This window comes from Rhea americana, unplaced genomic scaffold (genome assembly GCF_003343005.1).
Source record: "Rhea americana isolate MKP2758 unplaced genomic scaffold, rheAme1 scaffold_65, whole genome shotgun sequence".
Classification (NCBI taxonomy): domain Eukaryota; kingdom Metazoa; phylum Chordata; class Aves; order Rheiformes; family Rheidae; genus Rhea; species Rhea americana.
In genome coordinates, this window is record NW_028186812.1 from 687,629 (window position 1) to 713,736 (window position 26,108).

General features: G+C 40.6%; 3 protein-coding genes across 5 annotated transcripts in view; 2 read left to right on the forward strand and 1 right to left on the reverse strand.

Moving 5' to 3' along the window:
* Positions 1 to 11,762, forward strand: part of FRY (FRY microtubule binding protein) — a 199,346-nt gene extending 187,584 nt beyond the window's left edge. For 2 of the 3 annotated variants that reach the window (XM_085320709.1, XM_085320707.1), the window contains exons 59-62: positions 4,254 to 4,271; positions 7,296 to 7,406; positions 9,580 to 9,773; positions 10,309 to 11,762. In XM_085320709.1, the coding sequence (XP_085176835.1) occupies positions 4,254 to 4,271; positions 7,296 to 7,406; positions 9,580 to 9,773; positions 10,309 to 10,567 (582 nt within the window). In that variant the 3' untranslated portion in view covers positions 10,568 to 11,762. Of the gene's footprint in view, positions 1 to 4,253; positions 4,272 to 4,386; positions 4,439 to 7,295; positions 7,407 to 9,579; positions 9,774 to 10,308 lie in introns of those variants that run through there. The other variant, XM_085320708.1, reaches the window with a different exon arrangement.
* A 4,378-nt stretch (positions 11,763 to 16,140) lies between these two features.
* ZAR1L (zygote arrest 1 like) lies at positions 16,141 to 18,027 on the reverse strand. Its single transcript, XM_085320668.1, has 4 exons — positions 17,398 to 18,027; positions 16,968 to 17,060; positions 16,734 to 16,808; positions 16,141 to 16,284 (listed from the first exon to the last, which is right to left on the reverse strand). Exons 1-4 carry the CDS (start codon positions 18,004 to 18,006, stop codon positions 16,141 to 16,143), a joined length of 921 nt encoding a protein of 306 aa, XP_085176794.1. The 5' UTR covers positions 18,007 to 18,027.
* A 4,834-nt stretch (positions 18,028 to 22,861) lies between these two features.
* Positions 22,862 to 26,108, forward strand: part of BRCA2 (BRCA2 DNA repair associated) — a 42,422-nt gene continuing 39,175 nt past the window's right edge. Inside the window, exons 1-3 of the mRNA XM_085320699.1 lie at positions 22,862 to 22,995; positions 23,973 to 24,067; positions 24,815 to 25,066. Coding sequence (XP_085176825.1) covers positions 24,001 to 24,067; positions 24,815 to 25,066 — 319 coding nt within the window. The 5' untranslated portion in view covers positions 22,862 to 22,995; positions 23,973 to 24,000. The remainder of the gene's footprint in view (positions 22,996 to 23,972; positions 24,068 to 24,814; positions 25,067 to 26,108) is intronic.

Sequence of the window (26,108 nt, forward strand, 5' to 3'; positions counted from 1 at the left end):
CTTTTTCTTGGAGCCTAGAGAGTATACCACCTCCTTGTCTGGCTGCTGGCCTTGGGCATAGCCCAGTTCTCTACACCGGGCTCTGAGGTACTGTTGTTGCCTCAGTCCTGGCCAATGGCAACAGGAAGTGTCCAGCCAGAGTACTTCTGCCTTCCTGTTCTTCCTGAGAAGAACCCTCTCTGGCCAGTGTTTGCTCTCCCTTTTAGAAAGATGTTGCAGCAGGCAGTTTCTCATAGCACAGTGTCTCTGATGGTGTCTCCTGATGGCCTCTGCTTCCACATTACACCCATTTGATCTACAGCCATTAGAGGCACAGTCTCTTCTCACTGGTGCCCACTACTCTGAACAGTGGCTTTGGACAGTAGGTGTTACRTGTCTTGCTCTGTACAATTTACTTATGCTCCTTATCCCTCTTCTGAAAATATGCAAAATGGGATGGAGGATCACAAGCTTGCTGATGATCTACTTTGATTCTTTTTTTAAAAACACAGCAGAGCRAATGCTAAGAAGGAATAGATGATGAACTGAGCTCAGAGGGCCTGAAAGCATCTGAAAGCTAGAAGTATCATATTCCATTTGTATATTTTTTTTTCATTAGCTGTTCTGTTTCAGAGTTAAGTGTGTTTTGTGAAGCCAGGGTTGATGTCCTTACTGTTTATGAGGCAAACTAAAAAGAAAGGTTTCTTATTCCTGCAGGAATCCCTGTTCTCTCCCCAGCAATGTTCCTTCAGCCCAAAATGTATATTATTCCATGGAAGTTGACAGGATGGTAGGTCTTTGATAGAGATGCATATTGTTTTCTTTCCCTTCTCGTTCACCTGTCAGTTGAAACAGCTCTTGCCAAAGGAATTTTCTCCATCTCTAGTAGTGTTTATTCACCAAAAATGTAATCAAAATAAGAGTCCAGGGAAACTAAGGAAATGCCATTAGGAAGGGAAAAGGAAAAGTGACTCCTAGACTGGCAAATACTTTGTTTTTGTGCCTTTGCTCTCCTCTCCTCCTTCATCATGAAATGCTATGTCCGTATAGGTACTCAGTGAAGACAAAGAGAGGCATGCCAAAGAATCCAATAACTGTAGGGAAATCTGTCATTTTTAGTGTTAGCAACAAGGGAACCTGCCTAAACTCTTCGACTCACTGAGAGTTAGCCTGAGGCCTGGATCGCTGCTTAGCACTTCTGACATACCAAGTTACTTAGCTCAACCCAGAAGCAGGCTGCTGCTGGGAAAGGGTCAGAAATAATTGTAAGGAGGAAAAATAGTACTTTGTTCTACACAAGGCAGAAATCTTAGATTCTCAAAATTCACCAACTAGTAAAAAGCTTGAGTGGAAATTGTCTGCCCTGACATRAGGCCAAATTCAGCATTAGTACAAGTGGCTGCATCACAAATGCACTTAAATGGACCTGTGCCTGCTTCTGCTAGTAGTTAAGTGGGCACCAGTTTCTCGAATCAGATGTTATTTCACAATGATTGCACATAATTTGTTGGCTGTTGTTACTGTTTCTTGAATGTGGACAAAGGCAAAAATTGCTTGCCAGGACATTCAAGAAGCTTGAAATAGAAGCTGTCTAGGTCAGCTGCTAGAGCTACCAAGTTGTCTGAGACTGGGTAAAAGCTGAGTGTCCCAGAGTGTCTTCCCTCCTTATTCTTGCAACAGTTTACATGATTTGGATGTGGCTATGATGTGAAAGCTTTGATGCTACATCCAGCAACAGAGTCTCAAGAACACAGGAATTATTTTATGGACAAAGAAAATTGCAAAATATTATTCTGCTGTCCATCCTACTATAACAGTCTCATTAGATGAGTAAAGCTATCAGTCTGTTCTTCTAGACAGAGAGATTTTTATCTAGTCAAAGCCTGCTTTTTTTCTGGAAAAAAAAAAAGAGATGAGGTTTATCTTATTTTTCTTGTCAGTTAGGGATGCTGATTCAAATAAGTATTTGCCTTCTAATGAGACATTCAGTTTATAAGTCCAAAGTCAGTGTACACCTTTCTTAAGCCTTGTTGATCCCAGAGATCACCACAAGCTAATGGATGTGTGGGTTTCCTATACCTCATGCTACACCCCATACAACTTGGCTCAAAAAATTTAAAATGTACCTGTTGCTATGGGTTTCCCTGTGGCTGCAGGTTCAGACAGGAGTGACATTCACTGGCTGCTTGAAGGACTATGCAAAATATGCAAAGACTAAACACACAGTATTTTTACCCACCAAAGACACTACTTGTGTAGTGTGTCTCAGCTTCAGTTCCATTTACTAATCTGAAACAACACTTGCCTTATTAGAAGAGTGAAACTAGAGATTGAGAAATACAGTGAAAGATAGGATCTTTCTGTATGAACCCTTGCTGAAGAGAGAGGGGACTAAAAAAATGTCAGTTAATTCCAAAATTATCATCTTGTCAGCCTCCAAGGAATATTTAATTTTATGCTGAAGCATATAGAAAGATGAGTTAAAATCATCTGGTTACAGAGCCATGTTCAGTAGAACATCAATAATTTAGGGATACGTTGCAATATTTACTGAAAGATCAGTGCATTTTCACTCACTGAGGGAGGGTTTTTCGTGTAAGACRAAGCCTTCTTCCCTCTCCTCCCACCTGCCTCCCCCGCACCCCGGAAGCAGTAGAGAGAAGACAGTTTTTCTGGGGAAATAATGACCATGGACTTCACTTACGTGCTGCTTTCCCCCTTCTTCTATAAAGTGAATTCCATGGCAAATTGGAAATCATATATGGATTTGAATGCTTGAACACTTTGAAGTCTAGCTGAGACTTAGCAGCATGCAGAAATTCAGAGGAGCCTCAGATGCAAACGGGATTTGAAAAACACAAAACAGCAAAACTGTGGCTTCACTGGAGCATAGTAATCTGTCTGCTCTCTTCATCTTCCTGTCTTACATTTAGCTTTACAAAGCTTGACTTACATGAACTGCATGCAATTTGACAAGATATAAAAGTTTTTTTTTTCAGAGTACTAAATACAGGGGAAAATGTTCAAATAATGTTAAAGGCATAAAATAGAACATCAAGAGTGTAAAGCTTAATTGGTCGTGGTTGTATGGAAAGGTAGTGCAAGATGAAAGGGAATACTTTTCACATTTTTTTTAATAATAAGGCCCATGGAAAGAAGCCAGGCTGAAATACTTCATCTGTCTATGCCAAGTTAACATTATTTAACATTTCTGTATTTGCTGCCTTTGTATTGATGGTGATGTATATCATTTAAATAAAAATTCCAAATGTTTATTAACATCATGTGCATATGCACTGACATCTGGCTGTAACTGGGCCAATGTCATTCTAGTTTCCAACCATATGTGATGAATCTATTGATCTGAAACAGCATAAGAGTATAATATATGTAATAAGGAAAGCTGCATTAGAATTGCACAGAGATCAGATTGATGCAAATGTTAAGTTCTTGTCAAAGAAAAGAGCTCTTGTTTTTGAAGATAGAAGTTTATTTTTGAGAGGTTTTTGCTCTAATCATTGAAATGCCAATGCAGTTCAATTAGACATTTTTATTACTATTGCTCCAGGACAATTAAAAAATCAGCAAATCCTTACCAGTAAGAGGAAGAAATACTAACCTGTCTGAACTTGCAGCATCACCACGGAGTTGAACCAATCTGGCATTTTCCTTGGATTTTTTTTTTTTTAACTATGGTAATCATAACTTGAGTCGTACGCAAAATGTTTCCATTGTCGTGTGCCAAGTAATAAACCTAACAATCCCAAGGCTTATCCTGGAAATTTCATTAGCTCTATGATATCCAAAAATAGAAGTATTAAWAAATAACTAAATATTTATAAATAACAAAGTTCAGTTCTGTTAATCATTTGAAAACCCTGCATAATGTTTTTAGTACTTCTGTGATATAAGCTCATTTCAGTAATAGAGAGCAAATTTAAGTAAATGTATTATTTCAAGAATTTTCTAACACAATTTTACTGTAAGTTCCTGAGCTACTGAGTGGGATAAATCAAAACTAATAAATCTGAGGATCTAACTGAGGATATTTAATCTGTTAGTTACCATTCAAATTAAAGCTTGATTTTATTTAGTGAGACTGCTATGCATGTTGTCTGTGGTATTTCCAACCAGTTATCAGGTTGAGGCAAGCATTGCTAATACTGCTGACAAGTTATGCTATTAAAGATGGGCTGTGCTTCCTATTGCATGCATTACACTGACACTATACTTTCTTTCCTTTCCTTTTTTCCTGTGCCATGCTTGCTGTGTAGCAAATGGAATCTCTTGCAGTAAGTTGAAGTTCTTTCATATTCTTTGTCCATCTGTAGATGGACTAATACATCCCAATTTTACTGTTTTACCTCTAAGCATGTTTTCCTTTTTCGTTATGATTTTTCTCTGTAGAAAATGTGGTTCTACCTGCAGTGACTAAAATAATTTACTAAGGTGTGTTTTGTGAAATAAAAATACTGTGACAAAATTCTGACATTTTTCACATTTTGTTTAGAATGCTCATTTAAAATAACTTTAAAAAATTAAATCTTTGGTTATAGTATGCTAGAGTGGAAAATCAATTTTTTTTGCTATTTTAAAATTCATAATTTTCAGTTTGTCTTTATGAAAAACTGCAGTTTATAGTTGATGGTTAAGTTTCAAATTGCTCTTGTTTATATGTTGATGAATAGTTTCACCATTATTGATTTCTAATACTTATCCAGGAGGAAAGAATATTGAGTTACTTGATATGATAACTAAATCCTGAATGAGTCCAACCAGATTCTTCAAACTGACTTTACTATGTCTTAATTCAGTTCAGCAGCCAGTGGGGTAAAACTGAATTATTGTTCCCCAAGAACTGAAAAAATCATGTGTTTTACATGACAAGCTATTGCAAGATTTTTTTAAATTATGTTATACTGCGTTCTAATTTTCAATTCATTTTTAATTTCCTGACAGCTTCGAGTATATATGTGTTTCACTGCTAGTTAGTGTTACCAGTTCTCCAAAATTTGAACAGAGTGATTTTGATCCAGACTAATGGATCAAACTGCCGAAATGCTGATCTGTGCCCCGACTCGTGACCCAACCAGGACCAGGGAGCAAGCGTGACCACTTGTACTCTCCTGGGTCCCAGGGCACTGTTGCTCCTGCGTGGTCAGCACCTTCCCTGGCAGCTGGCCAACCTCCACCGTGCCTTGGTGCCTTGGTCTCTCAAGAGACGCCTGAGCCATTTCCAATAGGTCCCRTCTTTAAACTGCCACTTTCTATTTAAGGAAGCGAGACTTTAGCCACATAGAAGTAAATTTGGTGATGCTGTGCGGCCTCATTTCCAGAGTGTGGCCTCTGGGCAGATTTATTTAACAGACCGTGTCCCTCGTGCCATACCTTTTCATTCTCTTGGTCATGGGCATGTTTGGTACCTGCCCCCAGCCAGTTCTGTCCTAGCAGGTCACACAGCCATTTCCACCCTTTTTTTCCCCCCTCTTCTCCTCACCTTGGATCTGCTTGCCCTTCCTTCAGTTCCCACAGGTCCCACCAGGCCTGGTGGGATCCCCCTTCATATTTGGAAGGCAGTGCTCTGACCCTGGCTCAACAGCAACAAACTAGCTGAGGCACCAGCAGTGGTTCATCCACAGCAGCACGGAGCTTGCMTCAGGCAAATTTACCCCACCAAACTCTGCTTCTGTAGCAGACTGCTGCTGAGTTGTGGGTAAGCTACCAAGCAATAAGCAGGAGGAKCTTTACCGGGTGAAGAGCCACTAAACTTGCCATTTTCCTTCTGTCCTCACTTGGCCCCGTGAAGGTCCCATGATATGTGCTTCAGCAGGGGAATGGCTCTGCTGCATCTTGGCCAGTGCCCTGAACTGACTGTTCATAGCTGGGTAGTTGCTGCCTACCTTTACCTGACAAAATATGTTGAAACTTGCCAAACAACTAGGGTCTTGCTTTGATCTCAGCCCCTCAGGTTTGTATAGTTTGTAAAGAAATTTTGAGAACTAGAGACACTAAGAATGTGGTTCTAATTTTGGCTTGTTAATAAAAACCTGGCAGTTTTACATGCTTATATACCAAAGCATATGTAAACAAACACTTCAGTCAAGTTAGGAGGCTTAGGATGTTTTTAAAGTACTTTTTCATAACATTGTGCTGGCCTTTGCGCTGACCTCCAATTCAGCAAATAGCTGAAGTGCATGTTGGTAGCTAAGCATGTATGAAGTACATTAAAGAAGCAAAGACATTAATAGCATATTCTTTTTTTCTGCCATGTTTGGCATGAAACTCTGCTGTAACTTCTCCAAGCAAATGGAAAGRTCTCTGATCCCACCGCTAGTCACTATGTCTGTGTAGAAGGCAATTCAGATAGGGGTCTCATGTCTGTGTGTTATTCCTGCCAAAGCAGCGGGAAGCTTCCTCAGTTGTACTTGTAGAATTTTTACTTCTTCTGTAATTTGTCAAAAGTGAAATATTCCCCTACCATGCCTCATCTGTGGAAACCCTCTCATAACTATCAGATTCGCCCTCCTGAGGAACACCCAGATATCAGGACCATGAGCATATTAAGTTGCCTTCTCTGGCACACATGACCCATTTGCCTTCAATATGCCTAACATCTTCCTTGTGGTGCTGTATCTCACACTGGGAGAAACAAGTTAATATTCATAAACGGCATCTACTTATTCCAGGGGAATATGTAGAGGCCACTTTTCTTTTTACCCATACAGTGCAGTCTGCCTATTGTATGGCTTCATTAGATGGTGGAATATCCATGAGCTGAGGTCGGAGTTGCAGAGTTGGCATTTCTTCCTTCCCTCCTCTGACTGGATTTGTTGCCTCTCTTCTCTCCCCTCAGAGAGACATGCAGGAGCTTTTACCCTCTAGAGATATTCTGTTGCTTCTTTTTTGGATTTCCATCCTCTTAGAAGAGGTCTTTCTTTGCTGATTTCTGAATTCTTTAAGAGTTTTATGTTTGATATGGCAAAGTCGTTTTCCCCATTCCCTGCCTCTGCTTTCCTGCCGCAAAACGATAACAACGAAGCTAACCTGCATAAACTGCTTGGAGATGAATGCTGACAAGTGCTACATGAGAGCCAGCTGTTATTATTTTGATTTTCAATATTGTATATGACCTACCTGCAAAAGAAATAACATACTGCTTGTTTTATGAACTAGTATATGATCATACATTAGTAAAATAATGTCTTTTTGATGGAGAACTAATAATTTGTATTTCAAATGTGTTTTATTAGCTATTRAAAATTATCCCAATCAATATTCTTTATTAATTATTTATTCTCCTATAACTCTTTCCTTAGCAACTGGAACTGTGTCAGAGATTATATAAACTCCACTTCCAGCTGCTTTTGCTTTTTCAGTCCTACTGTAAACTTATCGGACAAGTGCATGAAGTCAGCTCCATGCCAGAGGTATGTAAAAACCACTACAAAGTCTTCTACTGAAAAATCATTTTACCTTCATCTTATTTTTCTTTCCATAGACTGGCACCAAAAATTTCACTATTTCACCCTAAATATAAGTCTGCAGACAAAATAATTCAATATACCAGCATCTTTGTTAAAATATGGTTGAGATCCTGTATTTTTTGACTGTACTTTCAGAGACTGGGTTCTTTCATAAATTCAATCTTCCAAAGTCATTTGAGTCAGCAGTAAAAAACTAGAATAATATATATTTGAAATCTTAACTTTATCCACACACTCTGCATGTAGGGGGTACTCACACTGTGAACTATTTGCAAAAGTTGGGGTTTGTTTTTTGAGAATCGAGATCTTAATTTTCAGAGAAACTGAGCTTTCTTCAAACATAGCAGAAAGATGCCTTTCCTAGAGCATGGCTGATTTTATCTAGACTTTGTGGAGAGGTTTACATTAGAAGCACTTGTTAGGCTGACAATACCAAAATAATGTTGTAAATTAATCATAATGTGGATGCATAATTGAGAGTTTTGCTGGGATAATGTATTCTAATTTCCAGGCATATAAACTGCTTCAGCTGCATATACCTTATATTAGAAACTTCTGCAGCAGTCTTTGGCAAACAGCAATTAAATCTTTTTACATCCTCTCATAACTATATCAGCAAAGGTGTGTAGTGTAGAGCTATTTTAAATTTTGAGTGTACTTGATCCTCCTGATCCTGTTCTGTGGATAAACAAAGATCTTTGGGTTCTGCTGCAATCACTTAGATACTTCCCAAGACTATCTTAAAAATATAGCTAACATAAGATCTTAATATCACTATAGTCTTTTTATTTCCGTGATTTTTGCAAGCACTCTTCTTTAAATATTTTTGACAGAACAGTCTATATCTGTTCTCTCTATATCTATTTTGACCCAGATAGCTGACCCTTTTTAGATATATCTACACATCTTACTTACAAAAACACTTCACAGTATTGTAAAGCCAATTTATTTCAGAAATTGAATAAAATATATACTACTTTGAAAAATACATCTTTGCACTGTAAGTTGAATAATCATCATTTACAGAAAGATAGTAAAATAAGTTGCATTTCCATATATATTTTTTTCCCTGGTAAAATGTGTATTTAAAAATATTGAGAGAAAAAATTATTTTACTTTGATTATAGGCATAAAACAAAATTTCCAGCTATAAAATGTATTCTATGACAGATTCCAGCAGTTTGCAGATTCCCTAGTAAATAAAAATAGCTTATTTTATTACATGTGCTGTATAGAGCACAAAGAGTTTGAACACATTGCATTTTATGTAGCTGTCCTGAAGGCTGGCTTGTGATGTGACTACAAGGTTCACTTTTCAGAGAAGACAGAATACCAGGAATCTAGTGTTAAGGGTAGTCTAAACTGAATATTTTAGAAATATTTTGTGTTCCTTTTTAGAGGATTGATTTCTGTAACAATATATGATGGCTATCATTTTGTTAGAAAATCTGTTTCAAATAGTGCAGCATATAGAGCTGGGGAACAATAATAGGAGCCGTTGCACCATGAAAATAGCATATTTTGCCCGAGCTGTAAAGTGTTATTCAAAGGAATTGCCAGTGTTAGTTCATGTCACAATGGGTTTTTTTAACATATGTAAACATTAACTGGTAGATCTTCGGAAAAAAMCTTCTCATTTATGAATTATTTATCAGTCTTACGCCATATTAACTTTTCAACTTGATAAAAAGGGTTACACAATTTCTGCCCATCTGTTAATTGTATCAGATCCTGCATGAGTTCTGTGAATAAATAACATCATTGTTGCTAGCAGAAGTAAATGTAGTTTTCTTAAACTTTTCCACTGTGACATAGAAACAGTAGCAGGATAAAACAGAAAAGAGTGTTTAGAAAAATAAAAGATTGYACTCTGGCATCTTAGCAAGCCAAAATTACAGCATAGGATTAGAGAAAGCACAGAGATTAAAAATTTGCAATTTATGTGTTCATTATACTGTTCAGACCATAGAGATGTCCTTGTGTTAAAAAGGGKTTTTTTCCAAATAATATGTACATCTGATAAAATAATAACAGACTTGAAATGCACTGCTCATTGCTCTCTTTTGGGCTTATGGAGAATGAAAATGCCTATCTCACATCTTTTTCCTTGAAACAGCTGTTAAATATGTCGAGAGAATTGAGTGAGTTGAAGAAAAATCTTAAGGATGCTACTGCTGCAATTGCAGCCGAGCCTCTGAACGTGGAGTCAGAGCCCACRTTCAATTCTACAGAAGCGGCGATTCAGTCCATGCTGGAGTGTCTGAAAAACAATGAACTTGTTAAAGCTGTGCGACAAATAAGAGAATGCAGGCAAGTTTTACTGCACGGTTGAGACTAGACTGTCATGTTATTAGAAAAGCATGTGTTGTTTATCTTCTAAAAACTAAATCTGATAAGCTGAGTTGGCATTGATATTAACTCTTGCTGGGGTGTTCTGTAAATAAGGATATCAAATCAGTAATACAAACATACATATATACAACACTGAAGATGTTTAATTATATTGTTTAGATCAAAAGTAGTACTGTGATCCTCCTGAGAAGCTATTTGTAGAGCTAATTCCTTAGCAGGGGCATATCATTGGCATCAGCTAACATTCAGCCCAGTTTCACTTATTTGAATTAGTTTTCTTAAGCTTTTTTTAGAAAATAGGAATTGCTGTTTTATGTGATTTCAGTATCTGGTGGTTAGAGTCTGATTAACAAAGGAGCAGCATAAAACAGTGAGTTGCTTTAGGCATATAAACATACCCAAGTCAGTTTTCCTTTAGAGCTCTATCACCTAGTTTCAATCTGTGCTAATAAACCCATAACAATATGCACATTCTTTTCCTGTTTGATTGCAGGATTCTGTGGCCCAATGATATCTTTGGAAGTAGCTCTGATGATGAAGTCCAGACACTACTGAACATTTACTTCCGACACCAAACCTTGGGCCAGACTGGCACCTATGCACTGGTGGGCTCCAACCAGAGCCTGACTGAAATCTGTACTAAGTTAATGGAACTGAATATAGAGATTCGTGACATGATTCGCAGAGCTCAGAGTTACCGGGTCATCAATACTTTTCTTCCAGACTCCAGCGTTTCCGGCACAAGTCTCTGACAGGACTCTTGTGTCCTCTTCCAAGCTGGGAGTGCTGCCCTGCTGGAGTGAGGTGGTTCAATGTCTTCTCAACCTTACAAAGGTTTGGTCAAACTGTACTCACTCTTGTTACATTTAGGATTTCTTCTAAAAAGATCTGGGCAGAACTTCAAATGTGTAGCAATACTGTCAGGACAAAGGTAGCATAGAGCATCCAGGACAACGTCCTTTGTTCTCTGTTGCACAAAAATCGGTTAGCATTTCACTGAGCAACTGCAACTCACTACTGAAGAAGTGACTTCCATTGCATACCAAAGCCTACTACACTGAACAATACTTCCTTTATAGCAAATTAATTTTAGGTTGGCAAAAGTGCAATGTTTCCTTCACGAAATAATATTTTTTGTTAAAAAGCCTTGTACATTTTTTTCCTTTTATCTCTTGTTTGATTGAGTGAAAGATGGGCAGAATGAAGCTGGCCACAGAATCTCGCAAACTTGTTGGTCAAAAGCTGAGAGCCTGTGTATGTGAAACAAATTGTAAATGGACTACAGTTCAATGTACACTGTAATTTGAATATGATTACTGTATCTTAAAACAACGAGCTGCTATGAAGTACATTTCCTAATGTTACTAGGCTACTGTCTCTGAAGGTACTGGATCATATTGCAGAGGTCTGTTCTTAGGCCCCCAAGTATCATGAATGGTCTTGGTAGATTTTCTTTTTTTTTTTTAAGGACCTTGGCTGCTTTTTACTAGAGGGTTGCTTTTATGAATATATTTATACTATTAAAGGATGGTTGATCTAATTTAACTTGCCATTTTGTAGGAGAAAGTCCCATCACAGAATCAAACTTTTTGAACTGTTATGCATGCTTATTTTTATTTAATATAAATTTGGAGTATAAAAAGTAAAAATATTAACGTGAAATGCAAGTTTTCATGTTAAGTTTCTTTAAAGAGATACCTTATTTTATTTGTAATGTATATAGAAATGTCATACCTGTATGTTTTTTCTTACATTTAACTGCTGTCCAGTGTTAAATGTATGCATGTAAATCTGTTGCACATCTGAGACACTTTTATTCTGACAACTATGTAACTTATTCACTCTGTAAATACACTTACCGTTTTTGTGAGGTAACTTTGGTTGATATTTGGATCAGTAAATCCATTTAACTAAAATATAAAAGTCATATATAATCACAGCAGAGGATGTGCTAGTTGTGGAGATCTTGTTCTTGTCTCAATCTATGCTGTTGCCAATGCCATCAATGATAAGCAMCCTCCAAAAGACAATTTTTCTCACGTTTTATGCTGGAATGGTTCATTACATTGAAAGAGACCAGTGAGAAGCATACAAATTCTTTGTCTGTCTGTAGTTACAGCTCAACTGGAGAGAGTAAATTTTACTTAAAGAGCAGCTTAATAATTCCAAAAAAAGTTCAAAACACAGGTTAAGATTTGTTTCTGTTAAAAATGTCATTATACTGCTATTAGTTCCATCTTTGGTCTCAGCTTTCTTCTTATGCTAAAAATAAAAGCAAAGCTGTCCAGCCTGCCATCCTTAGGCTCTAAGGATCAGATAAAGCCCTTTCCCCTTCATGTCTTTTTTTTTTCCCAGCATGCTTGTTGATGTATAAAATGGTGTAGCATTCATATCCCCTTACAGGTATTTTGATTTTGCAATCCACAGAACACTGCAGCCCAGCTGTAGTGGCAGGATGAAATAGATGCACACCAAATACGTTCACAAGAGTGCCATTCATCACACACTTATTTTTCTGTGTAAAATAATCAGCAATGGTTAGAGAAGTCTTCAAATTTCAGTTATATATTTCACTTCAGAAAACTGTTCATAACTGTAATCGGGGTGGTCTGCAGAAATTTTATTGGTTGGTGAGATCTGGTCTGTCACTTTTCAAAATTGTGGCTATTTCTCAAATCACAGGAAAATTCACATTGGAAGGGACCTCAGAAGGTTTTCTAGTCCATCTTCATGCTTAAAGTAGAGCCAGTCATGAGATCATACTAGATTATTCAGGCCTTTATCCAGTAAGGTCTTGAAAACCTTCAAGGACAGAGACTGCATAAGCTCCCTGGGCAACCTATTCCACTGCTTGACTGTCCTCACCATGGAAAAGTTCGTCAAAAGACTGAAGTGAGGCTGAGCAGCCTGTAGTTCTTTGAGTTAACCATTTGGTCTTTTTTGAAGAAGAGTCTAACATCTGTCTTTCTCCAGTTATTGGAGATCTCCCCTAGTCCCCCAGTCTTTCTAAGATTTGATAGAGAATGGCCTCAGCCATCAGCTGGTTCTCTCAGCACCAGTCGATGCAGCCTTTTGGGTCCCGTGGACTTGTATGGGTTTTCTCAACTAAGCACATCGTGGAGGGGGCCTGCAGATACTATGTGAACTTGGCTGTGCACACAGAATCTATTAGCTGAAACTACTCATATATTGAGACCATGTTTTCTTTACTGTATCATACAGTAAAAAGGATAGTCTGCTGAAGGACTAGCTGAATGAGTTACGTGAGCACAACTTGGTTTCTCTAATTATCATCTGCATTGGGCTCTTTTTCCTATAACCCTCAAATCTGCCTTAATATTCTGTCTGTCAAAAGGCCTGCAAAAGCGCTCAGTCTGCCACTTAAAATACCAGCTCCCACAGCAGCACATTGTCATCAGCATACTTTTCCAAAACATTTTTTTCTGATGTCAATTGGAGAAAATAACAATATGCATTATTTAGGAAAATTTTAACATGGTAGTTAAAAGTAATGACATATATGCCAACAGAGATGGAAGACTCTAATCTGAGAGGTAGTTCATGAACTATTTTGATGATAGTAGCACTAAGGACTTGGAAAAGGCTAAAGTACACAGTGGGGAGGGGGTTGCTTTTTGCCTTGGTTTTCACTGGCAAGGTTGTCCCCCAGGTCCCTGAGCCAACTAACGATGTCTGTGGGAGATACCCACATTACCCACAGTAGAGGAAAACAGCATCAAGAACCATTTCAGCCAGTTGGACATAACAGGTCCATGGGATCAGACAGACTTCACCCAAATGAACTGAGGGAACTGGCCAATGCCTTTGCTAGGCCACCCTCTGTCATCTCTGAAAGTTGTGGAGACCAAAGGAGGTTTTTGATGACTAGAAAAAGACAAATGTAACACCCATCTTCAAGAAGGGCAAGAGAAGATCTTAGGAACCATGGACCAGTCAGCCTAACTCAGTCCCTGGGCAAACTATGGAGTGAAATTGCCTAGAAGCCATTTCCAGAGACAAGGAGAGGAAAGTGCTCAGGAACAGCCAGCAGGGCTTTACCAAAGGCAAATTGTACCTGGTTGCCTTTTATAATGAGATGGCTGGTTCAGTGGGTGCTGGGAGAACAGCAGATGTTGTTTCCTTGCCCTTTGACATGGTCTGTGACAGACTAACAAGATACATACTGGATAAGGCAGCTGAAAAATTAGCTGGGCAACTGTACAAATTCTAACTGGAAGTTGACTACTGGTATCATTTTGGAGGCAATAACATTTAGCATCCTTATTAATGTGTGTGATGGAGCAGAGGGCACTCTAAGCAAGTTTGCAGGTGCTACCAAATTTGCAGAGAAGGGGGAACAGTTGATACACTGGGAGAGTAGGGCTGCAACTCAGGGGGACCTCAACAGGCTGGAGAAATAGGCTGACAGGAATCCCATGAAGTTCAACAAAGGGAAACGCAAAATCAAAATGCAAAAGGGGAATGCATCAAGATGGAACACCCTATGCAACAGAACAGGCTGGGCACCACCTGGATAGAAAACAGCTCTATGGRAAAAGATCTGGAGATCTTGGTGAACAAGCTGAACTTAAATCAGCAAGTCACCCTTGCAGCACAGAAAGCCAACGGCATCCCAGGCTGTGTTAGGAGTATTGCCAGCAGGTCTAGGGAAGTCATTCTTCCCTTCTATTCAGAACTTATGAGACTGTGTTTTCAGATTCCCAGTACTGGAAAAACATGGACAGACTGGATCAATTCCAACATAGGGCTACCAAAACATCAAAATGTTAATGTGTGCTGGAAGAAACGACACTCCAGGAAAGGCTGAGGGAATCTCATTTTGTTTAGCATTAAGACAAGACCTTCCCGCTGTCTTGCTAATACAGACTCCAGATGACACTGGAGCTAGACTTACAGAAGCACAGCAGTAGGCGTAAGTCACAATATGGAAAGTTCCRATTAGAAATAAAGGAAAAGCTTTTATCAGGAGGGTGTTCAAAAACTGGCATTGGTTGCACAGAGAGACCACTTAACCTCCATCCTTGGAAATGGCCAGAAGTCAGATTGACAAGGCCCTGAGTAACCTGATCGTTAGGTAATTAGCCCTGCTGAATAGGACTAGAGCTCCAGAGGTTCCTTATGGTTACAACAATAGTGATGTAGTAACCTACTTTTCTTCACACCATAAACTTTAGGTAGAGTAGAAATTAGTATATTCCTAACAGCATCTCCCTGAAATTCTAGCGCTACATTAGTTTCAGTGATGCTCCTCAAACCTAGTTTAAGCACATTTCCCATCTCTTGCCTTTTGTCCCTGTGCAAGTATATCCAGTTACTCACTTTAGTTATATTTAAAAAGTCAGCTACAGTGGAAATACCTTATATAACTAACAAGCCTTTGGCAGCAGAAGCCTTTATTTAAAGGTATAAGTACCTGAAGGGAGGGTGTCAAGGGGACAGGGACAAACTCTTTTCAGTTGTCCCGGGTGACAGGACAAGAGGCAATGGGCAGAAACTGAAGCACAGGAAGTTCCGTCTGACTGTGAGGGGGAATTTCTTCCCTGTGAGTGATGGAGCACTGGCACAGGTTGCCCAGAGAGGTTGTGSAGTCTCCTTCTCTGGAGATCTTCAAGGCCCGCCTGGATGCAACCCTGTCTGCCATGCTCTAGGTGACCCTGTTTGAGCAGGGAGGTTAGACTAGATGATCTCCAGAGGTCCCTTCCAACCTTACTGATTCTATGAAAGCAAAGGGTAGAGGCTTATTCTAGAGATACATTAAGCATAGATAATTTGTTAACCACCTCACAGTTACCCCAACTCAAAAGCCTCCCCACACATGCATTAAGCTTACAGTTTTTCTTCTAAAGGACATACTGTTCTGGTGAACAGTCATTCATTAGGGCAGGCAACTGTAGCATGAGCTCCAAGAGACATGGATACACTTACCATAAACTGTTCCCCAGATTATTATTCTCATCTTGCACAATAGTTCTCTCTTCACTCTGAATACTGAAGAAGTTGACTATAGTAAGTTATTTTATACTAAAGGAATACAAAAAACCAAACCATTTGCTTTAGAAAGTCAGGTTTCATTTCCTTCCAGGTATATTTCCCTATGCATCACAGCAAGGTGAAACTGAAGGGTAACAAATCAGTGCAAACTTTTATTGAACTTTATTTACAGCATATATACAGTAAAGTTAAATATTTTATAAATAATACAAAAGACTTGATCCATTATCCAATGCCAGGTCAAAAGCCTAAAGTCAAAACATTGTAAACGACTGACAAAGTGCAAAGTGCGAAACAGAAAAGAGCACATGGATCAGACAATGTATTTGAAGCTGTAAGTGTTATCACAGGACAGCCTCTTGCCTTTGCAGCGGCCACAAAGTTCTTGGCGATGAGGTCTCTTGAGATCAATGTGTCTTTTCTTCTGGGGGCAGGAACAACGAGTCTTTGAACAGGTCTTAAGAATGAAGACATTTTGTTATTGGCAGATAAGAGGTGACCATTTCATGTTAGATTGACATTTGGTTTCTCCTTAATAATAGGAGCACATTTGACCCCATACGCTCAAAACAGCTTCCGCTGTGAAAGCCCTGCAGAGTTCAGCTATTAAAAAGACCTTCTTATCTGGAAGCTCAAAACTCCATGTGTCAAAATCCTAACCCTATGTGTAGTTAGGTATGACAGTATATTAATAGAAGACTGTTGATGTAAACCATTTGCAAGAAGCAGCCTTAGTGTTAGGCTATTCCCAAATAAAGCTTCCTAGTAATAGGATGAAAGAAAGATCAGACACTTCTTTACCAGCTAAGAAAAATATCAAATTCAGCAATAGTAAGCTATAAAATTTGCATTAAAATATATGGAAAGCCCCAGCAGTCTTACCAGGGTTCAGAAGTCTTAACTTACCTGGCACTGGATAGCTTCCACTCTATAGGGATTGAAGCCCTTTTGGCATTTGCGGCAGAGCTGTTTGAAGTATACCTAAGAAACAAGACCTCAGTTACAGGCTTTACTATAGGCTTATTCAATACATTCCTATGCCGTTGTCCTAAATTCATACCAAAACATATGATTTGGCACAGCCTTGGGGTCATACTTGCAACTTTCAGAAGCAAAGAAATGTTTGTTTTTGTTAACTACCTTGTTACTTCCAGAAATACACCAGACATAGGCACTCTCCCATCTGGTCTTGCAGTCTTTGCAGTGAAAGTAGCCATACTTCTGCTCCAAGAACTGCAGAGAGAAAGCATGCTCAGCAGCCTCCAGCATCACAAAAACACCAGGCCCAGCTCCCCCATTACACCACCCATTCTCACAGGCAGGAAGCTGCCACCATCACCACAGGAGAGCAAGAGCCAGAGCCCCCACAGGGACGATTGACCCTGAGGGAAGGGGGAACATAGACCTGATGGGAAAGCCAGGCTGCAGACCACCATATCTTCTCCCACTCCAGAGCCATTTTCCTTTCAGTCCAACTCYGTTCACCCCCTTGCCCAGGGCAGGTTGTGTCTGGCCCCCAGCCACCCCCCTCCAGGCCCTGCATCAGCCCAGGCCTCCTTGCACTGCACACCTGGAAGGCAGCCCGTCGGCTGGGGGCAGCAGCTTCTTCCTGCAGTGCCTCCGCTGGCTCCTTGTGCTGTGGGGCAGCCTCCACCTGGCTCTCCTGTTGCTCTCCACTGCCATCCTTGGCCTTCTGCTCCTCGAGGGTGGTAGCCGTCACTGCCTGGCTCTTCCCCTGGGGCCCCACAGCCTCGGGCAGCGTGAAGAGGCAGCGGTCCAGCACAGGCGAGTAGAGCGCAAGAGACCCACGGGCACGGAGGGCAGCAGGGCTGAGGGGGTGGCCGGTGGGCAGCGTGCGTGGCCCCAGCGAGCATTGCACAGCAACATCAGCCCGTGGGTTCACCTGCACGCCCACCTCCTTGGTATTGGCCCGGCGCAGCCGTGGTGTCAGCCCTGGGCTCACTTGCGACAGCAAGGCCTTAAGCTGGGCCCGCCGGTAGCTGTCAAGGTAGTCAGCAGGCATAGGGGTTGGGGGACCACCAAGGAAGGGGCTGATACCACTGCTCTTGCTCTGCTTCCAGCTGGGCTGCTTCAGCACTGGATCCCTGCCACRGCTTGGTGTGAGGCTGCCCCTGAAGCCTTGGTAGGTGCTGAAGGGAGGATAGACAAAGCCCTCCATGACTGCACCCAGAGGAAATTCAGCCCTGCTCCTCTCCCTGCCCTGCTTTTATCTTGTCTGGAAACCTGCTGTTAATTGTCACTAATTGATGGGGGAGATTGGCCTGGGCCAGGTGGGGTTGATTGCAGGGTTGTCAGCCCACACTCACCTCAGCCCTCCCTGCTTGCTTCTGCTTTGCAGAGCTAAACCAGGGTTTGATGGTTTCCAAGCACATGGTGGGAGAAGCCTGGGTACGTGGGTCTGCATTAAGGCAGTCATGCACAGGATTTCTATCTTGACATAATTAGGTGTAAATGGTGGGGTAAAAAGTGGAGACTTTTTTAAAGCTAACTGATAACCAAGAAATATGTGGGGACTCTGTGTGAACCACTGAGGCTGCTCTGCTTTCAGAGGCCTGTACCTGCAATTTCATGTAGAAAGTGTGGTGACAAGGTTAGAAGATGCAATGATGAATCCAGTGCTGAGTAAAGTCTTAATTCAGTCTTAATTCAGTTCAGTAAAGTCTTAATGCAGTTCAGGTAGCTGCAAATTGGGGGAAAAAATGCTTGACGGAGCTCTGTTAGCACTGGGAAGTAATAAGCACTCAAAAAATAGCACAAGTCTGGAAAACCCTGTAAAGACGAGTAGATGCAGTTCATCCATATCTGGGACAACCACAACTTTTATGGTAATGGCAAGTCTGCAGCTCTGGAAAAAGAAGTGGGTTAGGAAACTAAGAAGGCCTGGATAAACTAGGTCCCCTCACACAAAAGCAGGCAAAGAATGCAGGCAATTAAATCATTGGAAAGAAGTTTTTAGTCATTATTGAAAAGTTTGAAACCCTCATTGCCCCATTACTTAGGGATTGTCTATATACCACCTTTCTATCAGCCATACCAGTCCAGGAAAAGAAGGAACATGCTTCTGTTTTTTGCAGCACTCCAGGGGGAAGGCAGTTATACAGAGATAATATATAATTAATGAAATGAATGAAATGAATTACACAAATACAAGCATTTATATATTAGACTAGTAGTCCGTCTTCCATAATTGTGTCACTTTAGTTATGTAATTTCCTAAGTAATGCTGTTAAAATCACATAATTAAGTCATGCAAACCATGTATGTGGGTCTTTAGAGACTGTTGAGTCCCTTAATCCTTGGACTTACTGGGACATTAAATAGCTTCTTTGAGTGGCTCTTCATGACAGAAAATGGTAGACAAACATCTTCTTCAACTTCTAATGTTGTTGAGCTGGGATAACTACTATGTGTCAAAACTTACTCATGTTTTACAAAACAACTGCAAATCACCAGCTCTAGATGATAGGTATTTTAAAATTCTGAATGAACTTAAGTATTTAATATGAATGCATCTAATACAAATATCTGGTCTATCATAAAATACACTACAGTGATAAAAGCAGCTAAAAGCAAATACTTCAATTTGGAAAAGCTCTAAAATTGTTAACTGCTATCAATCAATGTTTTTTGTCTGCAAATAAAAAAATCACTTGAAATGTCTGTTAAAATACAGTATTGTTGGAAAATCAGAACACAGCAGTTTCAAAAGGCAGCAGTTTTTTATAAAGCATTGCATTATAAAAATCAACAGGTCAGCAAGATAGAGGCTAGAGAAGAACTGGTAGAGAGGATGTCTTTAATCTATTTGAGAAAAGTCCTTTCAAGTGTCTGATATAATTCTTGGTCAGAAACAACATTTTTATGGATCAAAAAATGGGTTAAGATTCAGGAAACACTTGAAGTACTTGGTCAAGATTTATCACGATTAATAGCAAGATGGCTCAAGGCTACCCATGATGTTTCATGTTTTTAATGAGTTATATCAACTCAAAGGAAGAAACAGGACATCAAGATGACCAGTAAGCTAAAATTTATGACTGCAGTGTGGCTGTGTGACATGCCCCCCAGAAGCATCCAGGATTCTTTTGGATTCTGGGGTTAGTTATACTGAACTCAAGAGATCATCATTGTCTAGTGTGAGAATCTATTTGGGCTAAGAGGTTATAACAAAGCTAACAGGACAGCAAAGCTAGAAATATAACAACTGAAAATATATATACATATCAGAGCTCCACAGTTAAATCATGGATGCATGATACAATGACCACTCTCTCCCCATACGGGCCACCCCTCCAGTACAATTTTCACCAGTTTCGTAACAGATGCACAATAGAGCAACTGCTCTCCCCATTATGGGCCACCCTTCCAGTATAGCTTTCCCCTGTTTCTCTAACAGTGGGTGCTCTCGCCTCTTAGGGGCCACTCTCTGGCCTAATTTTTCCCAGTTTTTCCTCACCACGCCATTGACATCCGGGGTACCCCTGCTGACATGCCCTCCTGGTGGGTGGGTCCTCGAGTCCACAGGCCTGCTAACTGTGGGTCTGAGTCCACACCAAGCATATGTGGCTTACTCCCTTCCATACCCAGTCAGAGCAATGCCAGCCCCACAGCCATATCAAGGCCACATGGCTCCAGTCAGTAGCAGCACACACGTCAACAGGTGACCTCATGCTCAGCCCCAACACTGCTCAGCAGGTAACAACGTGCCCATTAGCAGGCCATTCTGTGGGAAGTGGTTGCACAGCCAGTGGCAGAGATATCTACAGCATGTCTATGGTGACACTTCTCCTTTGCCCGCACTTGTCAATCACGGGGTAACTAGAGGATGTGCTTCCAGGCTACAGCAACCCCATAGTGTGGTGGCCCTGGCTGTGATGCACCCAAAGGTTGGTTACTCTTGGGGAGCACCCCACAGTAAACCTCTCTTCTATAGGCTGCACCATCTTGTGTCCCACACTTGCCTGTGTGGTGCATATCAGACTGGAAAAGAAAAAAAATAACTTTTTAGGATGCCTTAGGAATGGGGTAGAAACTAAAATGGAAACAATGCATCATCACACAAATCAATGATATGGCTTCTTCTCAGTCTTATGGGAAGAACCAATCACTGCATCTCCAAAGGCAGAAAGAGAGGAAAGAAAAACTGCAGAAATAGAAGCAGGTTAAAAGAACCTCATTAGAAGATCAAGGGAAATGGAAAAATTATCATATGAAGAGACACTGAAGAAGGCGACACATGAGTAAACAGATGTGATAAAATTGTGTGAAACAACGACTCCTCTGGAGAGCTGGATAGAAACTTGTATAACACAAGAGTAGAAGGATATCCAATTAAAATGACAGTTGACAAATTCAAAATTGATAAAAATTTTCCACCCTAACTTGTAGTTACCTTATGAACTCATTGCTGAGGCCAAGAAGTTGTCAAGAATCAAAATCTGTCCAAATCTGGGTTCCCCAGTAAGAGAGAGACATAGAACAACTGGAAAGAGTCCAGCATAGGGCTACAAAGATGGTGAAGGACTASAGCATCTCTCCTATGAGGAAAGATTGTGAGAGCTGGGCCTGTTTAGCCTGGAGAAGACTGAGAGGGGATCTTATTAATGTCTACAAATACCTGAAGGGAGAGTGTCAAGGGGATGGGGCCAGACTCTTTTCAGTGTGCCCAGCAAGAGGATAAGAGGCAATGTGCATGACCTGAAACACAGGAAGCTCCATCTGAATATGAGGAAAAAACTTGTTTACTGTGAGGGTGACAGAGCAGTGGAACAGGTTGTCCAGATAGGTTGTGGAGTCTCCTTCTCTGGAGGTATTCAAAACCTACCAGGACATGATCCTGTGCAACGTGCTTTAGGTGACCTTGCTTGAGCAGTGGGGTTGGACTAGATGATCTCCAGAGGTCCCTTCCAACCTCAACCATTCTGTGATCTGTGATTCTGTGTAAATGGGAATGGATGTGTATGCGGAGGATAAAAATATTCACTTTTATAAGAATACTAATAACTTTTGGAAGGGATGTAAAATCTCATGATTGAAGGCCTACAAAAACATCTAAAAAGATTAGTTTGAGACCTTCAGAGGCAATGATAGGCCACCACGGTACTTCTGATTACTGTAAGACTTCTGGAGCCTTTCTTAGGGACACGGATGTTGCCTGCTGTCCAACAGGAAGCTGGAACATGTGAACCTTGAATCTGATACTACGTTTCTCATGTTACCAAGGAGTGTGTGAACAAAAGAAGGCAGCTGACATTTGGATCAGAGTACAGGGATTGGTAAGTGAGATCTCTTGAATATGAAGCAGGGATGACATCTAATCAGCAAGGCATTTTCAGGGAAGGTGGTGGGAGAGGAGTCATTTTTAGAGGCTGCAAATTCATGAATTTTTTCTTTGTACTTAAACTGACTTTTGACCTTTACTTCATAATGAAACTTTTACAGGACTGCTGTTACCCTTTATCAAAGAAAATCCTCTTTAGGGAAAATGAACAAAGGAGAAGATTTTCTGGAGTCAGCTACTGTTTTAACAGCCTGGACAGAGATTTTTTATCCCAATTAGCTGTGGTGCCATAAGGAAAGAAATAATTTGTAATTAACCTAGTACTGAGATGATGCAAAGTAGATGTGCCACTGTGTGTAGCTGCATGGACAACATCCCCTTTGTGAGCTGAAAGAAATCAGCCACACAGGACATCGACAAAGGACATCAAAACTCCATCTTGTTATGCAGGCACTTGCATGATGACAGCACAAGAACCGTAATGCTGGCGTTTGCTTACTTAAGGGGCTTCGCTTGAAATCTCGGCTTTAACAGAGTGCTCTAAGGAAACGTCTCAGCCGCCTAAGGGAGAAACCCAAGCCGGCAGCTGCCGCGGGCGGCCAGGCCGCAGCAGCGGGGCGGGCGGAGCCGCGGCCGGCGCAGCCCCGCTGAGGCGAGCGGCCGTTACCCGCCCCTCTCCGCTCCCGCGCGACGTGGCGGGCGGGGCGGGCGGCAGCGCGCAGGCGCCGGGGCGTTTGGCGCCAAACTTTGAGCGCCGCGGTGGGGGCGCGCGGCTCGGTGGGGCCGCTGGCAGCGGGCGGCTGCCCCTCCCCTCCCCCAGCCCCGCCGCGCCGGGCGATGCTGCGGGCGCGGTGCCGCCGGAGGGAGGTAACGGCCCCGCGCGAGGGGCGCCAAGGCCCGCCCGGGGTGGGGGGGCGCTCAACCCCGGGGGCGCTGCGGGAGTTGAGCCCCGCTCGGGGAGCCGCCCGCCGCCGCGCCTCGCCCCTCGCCGGGCTGCGGCTCTGGCGCTTCCGGGCAGGAGGGGATGGGTCTGCCCGCAGCGAGGCCTCTGCGGAGTGCCGGAGTGGTAACTTCTGAGGCAGCAGCACCCTCAGTGTGCGGGTGTCCGTTGCCTGGCAGGACCTTTTCGTAAACACGTGTGGGAAGCAATGTAAATAGGTCACTTTGCCTTATAACATGTATTTCTGAAGTAATTTTAATTAATTTCTTCTTATTGTGTTACTACAGTATTTGCCCACTTCTGAAAGCAAGCTTTTTCCTTTCATTTTGGTGAGAAAGGCCTGTGTAAGGCATCCATCACAAGGGAAGCTGGTTGTACAGTGAAAACAATAAAATGCATCAGGAAGCAAAAGTGTTCAAATGCTGTAGACAGAAAAATGTCTTCCTGTGGCAATCTTACCAATAGTTGCTTTTATTTTTATTTTTTTAATATAATTATGAAACTGGCAAAGTCTGCTCAACTTGAAAGCAGCTTTGAACCAAAGCCTTGGTGCAGAGTTGCAGTGGTTGTAAAAGTCTAGATGTAATGCTGTATAGTCTAGCCTCACATATAGTAGTGCAAGTGTATTTGAAGTATCTTGAAAGTATTATGCCCATTTCATCCTGTTTTTCTCTTGTATTTGCTCAGTTTTATTTTCTCCTGTGTAATTCCCTTTGTTTTTTGTCCGTTTTCGTAATTTGACCATCATTATGAATGAAAACATACATCACGGTACTGAAGCTAACAAGTTAGTATATGACCCATCTACCAAGGGGTGCAGGAAAGCAGGGTTAAGGCTTGTATTGCCATTCAGCAGTGTCATTAGAACAGGACTGTGTGAAAGTGTTTTCCTATTTCTTTTCAGGTTTTTCAACAAGCATTCCAGTATTGATATGGATAAGAAAATGGCTTACAAACCAACTTTTTTTGAAATATTTAAAGCCCAATGCAGTGAATCAGGTACAGTTTGACTGAAGTAAATAATTTTTATGAGAGTTGCCTTAAGGATATTGATATTTTATAAACATTTGCAGTGACCTTTATGTCCCACAGAAAAGCATCACTCAACTTGTTGCCTGGTCTGCTTACCCAAAATCTTTATTCACTGTTACYTACCTTTTTTATGTTTTTCCTTTAATTTTTATTTGTAGATTTTTTTCACAATATGTTCTCAATAGCTTCCATGTACTTGTTTTAGCTATGTTATTTTTTATGTACTGCATTATAGTCCAGGTTTAATCTTTTGCCAAATGCAGCTATATAGTAATGTGATTTACTAACATTATAAGGAACCTGTGTTAACTTGCCAGTCTGAGTAAAATAAGATATGAACTAAAAGTCAGAAGTTTACTTTTAATATTAATYAAACTGCCTATTTAATTGCTCTTTGGTTAGTTACATTAATGGTCATAAAATTATTGCAGACTTTTTTTTTATACTTTGTCAACATCAGAGTTCATAGGTATTCAGAAACATGATAATAAATAGAATTACAGTGTTATGTTCTGTAGGCTCATGTCCTGCATGGAACATTAGTTTTGTTATGATTACAATTAGTTATGATGTGGTCTTAAGTGCATAGAATGAATATTCCTATTTTATTTCTTAGTTTAATGACATATAAACTTGTACATCTTACTGTTTGTAATTTGCATGCCATTTGGCAGGGTTTTTTTAATGTGGTGTTGTGTGTATTTTTCTTCAAAGATTTAGGGCCTATAAGTCTCAACTGGTTTGAAGAACTCAGCTTAGAAGCTCCTCCTTATGAGCCTAAATTGTTAGGAGAACTTGACGGTCATATTAGCTGGCTTGATCAAGCTTCTTTTAAAACTCCAAGGGCAAAACCCTCTACATACAGCCAGCTGGCTTCAACTCCACTTATTTTTAAAGAACACAGTACAATATTGCCACCTTTTTCTTCTCCTGGAAAAGAACTGAATCAGAAGAAAACAGAAATAAGTGAGTAACTTTTAAAATATGTTTGTTTAAAGGCTTCTTGTGAKTTCCAGAAGAGAGAGACTTTTATGTTTTATTTTTGTAGCTGATGACTTGTAATGTAATACAAATTCTGCAGTAGCATTTTTGATAAGCAGATTATTAGGCTTCCTAAGCCCACCTGTACAAATGTAGAACTGATCTTAATAATGAATTTAGCCTTGCAGTGACCTGACAATGTATCCGTACAGGCAAAGACCACTATAGAAAATGTATTTCCCAATCCTAATGCTCTAAATAATGTTAATATTAGGTGTATATAAGCTTGGTTAGTGTAACTTGGTAACTGAGAATCAAAATGATTTTTACCAAGAATCTGATTTTTTTCCTCTTCACTAAATCTAACTTGTGAACTAACTCTGAAATCTTTTCAAGAGAGAGAATATGATGCTTATCACACTGAAATATGAGGCAATCTGTAGGGCGCTTCTCAATTTTTCTTGGAAAGAGTTGGGAGAACTTAGCTCTTTGAGTTAGTAAAACTAATTAATGGAAAGAAGTCACACTTCCACTTGAAGCAAAAGAGTTCTACCACTTCTACAGGGCAGTTCTCGTGACTCTATTTTCAAATCCCAAGTACTTTGTGAAAGTACGTATCACTCTTCACTCCCTTCTGATCTTCCTGCGTGTTGTAGTACTTACCCTTCTTTGACAAATAAGTTGTAAGAATCTCTTCTATGGAAGAATTTCTAACTCTGTTCCTGCAATATTTGTTTTGTATACCTAGTTTGTGTGTATCTTCCTTTGCAATGAGATCAACTTTTCTAGATAGGTCACAGACAAACGTAAGACTTTCCTAATTACATGACTTTTTAGCTCTTGAAGTGAATCATTTAAAGCTGTTAAATGGTGCTGCTGTTTACAGACACCTTATAACATTGTTTCCATAGACCCTTGTTACCCTGTTACTTAAGTTTATTGCAAGACTTCTGCTCAACTTAAACTTAGCTGAAAATGTTTCTTCCATCTTTACCTGTTTGGACTCTTACAATGTTAAGTCCCTGGT